At 59.4% G+C, this 4,655-nt stretch overlaps 1 protein-coding gene across 1 annotated transcript; it reads left to right on the forward strand.

The window, feature by feature from the left end:
• Positions 1 to 500: 500 nt before the first annotated feature.
• LOC133339547 (inward rectifier potassium channel 13-like) lies at positions 501 to 4,390 on the forward strand (the record flags this gene model as incomplete). Its single annotated transcript, XM_061547652.1, has 2 exons — positions 501 to 1,105; positions 3,327 to 4,390. Coding segments are annotated over 2 exons (1,153 nt in total), but the record flags the coding sequence as incomplete, so codon positions are not given.
• Positions 4,391 to 4,655: the final 265 nt, after the last annotated feature.

Consider the following 4,655-nt stretch of genomic DNA (forward strand, 5'->3'; position numbering starts at 1 on the left):
ACATCATCGTCGATGTGTCTCTGTGTCTCTCCCCGTGTCTCTGTGTCTCAGCGTGTCTTGTGTGTCTCTGTGTCTCTCCGTGTCTGTGTGTCTCTGTGTCGCAGCGTGTCTCCCCGTGTCTCTGTGTCACACCGTGTCTCTGTGTCTCTCCGTGTCTGTGTGTCTCTGTGTCGCAGCGTGTCTCCCCGTGTCTCTGTGTCTCTGTGTCTCTGTGTCACACCGTGTCTCTGTGTCTCAGCGTGTCTCCCCGTGTCTCTGTGTCTCAGCGTGTCTCCCCGTGTCTAAATTCCTCTTGATATGCAGATTCCTTTGTCAAGGCGCCCCTTCCCCCCTCCAACCCAGCTTAAATATACGCTGCCAAGCCTGGTGGTGTTTCATTCAGACGCCGTCTTCCCGACAGACCTGTTCTTCACCTGAGGACGGCTGCTTGCGTTGTGGCCGAAACGTCGTGAGAATTGTATTTTATTATGTTAAATTTGTCGCCAGGGCGTGCAACCCAGACGGGGCACTGACACCACAGCGAGCCAGACTCGCAGTGCAGGCAAAGCCGAGAAGACCCCCGACCCGGATGAGAAGCAGCGAGTCGGTGACTCGACCCAGTCGCCTGCGGCGCCTGTGTCCCTGGCCGTGGAGGCCGGCCCCGGCTCCCCCCTCCCCAGGCGGACACCGGCCCCACGGCGTCCCCGGGGGGGCGGCGGCGGCCGTCTGATCGGCCGGGACGGCTCGAGCCGCCGGCGCTGGGCTCCGCGGGGTCCCCGCGCCGCGCTGCGCCGCCTCGGCGACCTGTGGACGTGGCTGCTGGAGCTGCGCTGGGGGCTGGTGCTGCTCGCGTTCGCCGCCAGCTTCACGCTCTCGTGGCTCCTGTTCGGCCTCGCCTGGTACGCGCTGGCGCTGCTGCACGGCGACCTGGGCCCCCCGCCCCCCTCGGGCGCCGTGTGCGTGCGGCGGCTCACGGGGCTGCTCGCCGCATTCTCGTTCGCCCTGGAGACGCAGCTGACCGTGGGCTACGGGGCCATGCACCCCGACCCCGAGGCGTGCCCCGCGGCCGCCGCGCTGCTGGGCACGCACATGGTGCTGGGACTCATGCTGGACGCGTTCATGACCGGTGAGAGAGGCAGTGTGTGTTAGTGTGTGTTAGTGTGTGTGTGTGTTAGTGTGTGTGTGTGTTAGTGTGTGTGTGTTAGTGTGTTAGTGTGTGTGTTAGTGTGTTAGTGTGTGTTAGTGTGTTAGTGTGTGTTAGTGTGTGTGTGTGTGTAGTGTGTGTTAGTGTGTGTGTTAGAGACAGTGTGTGTGTGTTAGTGTGTGTGTGTTAGTGTGTGTGTTAGTGTGTGAGAGACAGTGCGTGTGTGTGTTAGTGTGTGTGTGTTCGAGACAGTGTGTGTGTGTTAGAGATAGTGTGTAAACACCACCACCACCACACCACGTGTGTAAACACCACCACCACCACACCACGTGTGTGAACATCACCACCACCACTCCACGTGTGTGAACATCGCCACCACACCACGTGTGTGAACATCACCACCACCACTCCACGTGTGTGAATATCGCCACCGAGGAGACGGAGGCTGACGGGTGTGGTGCTGGCCATCCATCCCTTCGTGCTCCTCCTTCGTATGTGCTCGCAAACAGCACTCGCCCCACAAGTTGACTACGGTTACACCGAGGACATTTGTCTCAGCGTGCGTGTGAGCGAGTGAGACGCGGCGGTGTGAGCGGGAGGAGGGAGTGTGGCACAGACAGAGTTGCCGTCGTTTTGCTGCCCATACTCCGCTACCGTGGTGGTTTTACTGCCACCGCGACCCGCACCGTTGGGGGTTGCGTGGCTATAATCGCACTCCTCCGTGGCTTCCGAATTCCAGCGTCCATCGCAGGCACGGGCTCCCACAGTCTCTCGCACGCTCCCTCACATTCGCGCGGGATGCAGTCCTCTGATGAAGCTTTCCTGCCAACGTTCAAAGCGCTCCTCTGTCAGCCGTGTGTGTGGCCCCGTGGAGCGGGGGGCGGCTGCTGAGCCGATCCCAGCGGGACTCCTTGCGCGCACGTTGCCACTCGGGACCTCTCCTGGAGATGAGCGGCACAGTTGATGTGAGGGTTGGCCAGAAATGAGCATCTTGACCTCAAGCTTCCGTGACTGTAGCAATTAATAAGCTTGGGTCTACGGGACGTTTCATCTTGTGTTGCGATCGAAGCGTCGTCGTTTTTTGTTGTTTTTTGTTATTTTCTTTGAGCCTATCTACGTGACTTTACCCATTGACCCAAGAATATCAATGAGCACGATGTGATTTGAAGCTTTCGTGACTGCTGGAATCCACACCCCTTTGGTTCTTTCGGTAAAGTCAACACAAGCGGCCGTCCTCGGGCGGGAAACATATAATCCAGCAGTGGATCTGAGCTAGTTCACGTTGATTACCACGAGTGACCCGACCAGCAATGGCCGCCCATTGTAATCTGCGTGCATTCGTTACTTTCCCCTCTTCGCACGCGAAGGGCTCGCGGCGTGTGACGTCGTCGCATCTATCCCTCCAAGGAACGAAACGGGACGGATTTCTCGACAAATCTTGGCCGTCCACTCGACGACGCTAGTTTGTAATTACTGGCGAAGCGTCACACTCCCCTTGTAAATGTTGTGGCTTTGCTCTCCTCCTCCCCGTGGATTCGGCGTCCGGAGCAGCCCCCCCCCCCCCCCCCGCCCGTGGCTAGAGCCGTGCCCGGACACGTGGGGGGCTCCTCTGAGTTTCCGCGCCACGTGGCCGCCGGATTCATGGGGGTTGGCGGGGGGGGGGGAAGTAAAACGCCCGTTTCAATGCTAGTGATGCGAGGATAGACGCAGGTCACCTACAACGCGCACAACAGGCACTCGGCCTCTGTGCATTAGGCAGAAACCGTCCACGGTTCCTGTAGAACTGCTTTGTGGTCCGCTTTTCTTAGGGTCACTATCAGAATACATTTGGATAAACCTCATCAAGAGGTCACCGTCTCCCAAGTTTGTGAGCGACCTACGACGGGAGTGCGAGTCCCCAACGGCTTCTCGGTCTCGTGGTTTGGCACCGAGAGCGCCCTCGGGGGTAGTGGTCAAGTTGTGACGTTTGACAAGTGAAACTAAGCGGTGCTCGCGAGAGTGGAGATGATGAGAAATGGAGCGGAGACGAAAGCTTCAGGTCGGTGTTGAGCACAATCGCAGTTTGGCTTCATTGGGTGAATGCGGCCCCCCTCAGCCCAACATCCCGACGTAGCGGGACCCTCCCGGGTCTCTTGGGACGCGCTGTGCGCGCGACAATTATTAATTGACCCCGGCGGCCGAGCCGCCCCCGTGCCGCCCCCAGGAGCGTTCGTGGCCAAGATGGCGCGGCCCAAGCCGCACACGGGCACCATCCGCTTCAGCGACGTGGCGGTGGTGTGTTGGGGGGGCCGCGGCGGGGAGCGACGCCGCCGCCGCCTCGCGTTCCGCGTCGCCAACCTGCGCCCGTCGGCGCTGCTGGACGTGGCCGTGTCGGCCGTGCTCTACCGCTCGCGGCCGGGCCGGCCTCTCCGCCAGAGCGCCGTCGACTTCTGGCCGGACCAGCTGGGGGCCCGGCCCTGGCCCTACTTCCTCTTCCCGCTGACCTTCCACCACGAGCTGGGCCCCGACAGCCCCCTGCTGCCACTGCTGCTGCGAGAGCCGAGGTGGCCGGACGAGCACGTGGAGCTCGCCGTGTTCCTGCAGGCCACCTGCGAGGGCTCGGGCACCGTCTGCCGTCAGAGGACCTCGTACCTGAGGTCGGAGGTCCTGGCCGGTCGGCTGTTTGCGCCGATCGACGTCGATGTGGAGCGCGGCGTCGTGGACCTGTCTTTGTTCGACGTGACGGTGGCGGAGGTGGAGAGTGGTGTGTAGTGGATGCTCGCGGAGTCTCGGCGACGACACGAGTCGACGCGGTATAAAGGGGGACTGGCACCGCTTGATCCGGCTACGAATCCAATCGCCTCCGCCATCGCCATCATCGGTGCGAGGAGTCGCCTCTCATCGTTGACAAGGCAGCTTCGCTACTGCGCGCAGAATAGCAGCACGTGGCACAGTGAAATCACTCGGGGATGTTAAGAGCAAAGTTCAAAATTACTCCAGCGGTTGTCTGCTAATGAACTGGCCCAAAGCGAAGCACTAACTGCGTACAAGTGGCATTTGCTGTGTACCTTGTGTGTTGCTTAAATGAATGTGATCTGTAGGTTTCGTCGCGACTGACCGAGTGCCCACGTGCGATCGTGGCACCTGTGGCTCGCCCTGAAATGCAATTAAAGTCTCGAGTGTTGTCCAGTCCAACCTTGCTGCTTCCTCGCGTCGTGCAGAGCCACCTTGCTGCCAATCCACTCTCGAGCGGGGGATCTTCAGCCACATTTTCCAGAGCCACGTAAAAGAAAGCTGACATGTGCTGGCGGGTCATGTAACATGTGTGCTTGTGACCACTAATCTGTATGTCTATAGCTCTCCAAACTCTACCGCTTATTCATCTCTCATCTCACTGGCCTGTGTCTTGTCTCCAGGTCTCTCATCTCACTAATCTACCACTTCATGTTTTGGTGGACAGGGTCCTTTTGTTGATGGCACACGAGCCATCAACAAACTATACACTACACTATACACTACACTATACACTACACTATACACTACAATACACTAC

The sequence above is a fragment of the Lethenteron reissneri genome, unplaced genomic scaffold (assembly GCF_015708825.2).
Source record: "Lethenteron reissneri isolate LAM-NWPU_2019-01 unplaced genomic scaffold, ASM1570882v1 scaffold_1881, whole genome shotgun sequence".
NCBI classification, from domain to species: domain Eukaryota; kingdom Metazoa; phylum Chordata; class Hyperoartia; order Petromyzontiformes; family Petromyzontidae; genus Lethenteron; species Lethenteron reissneri.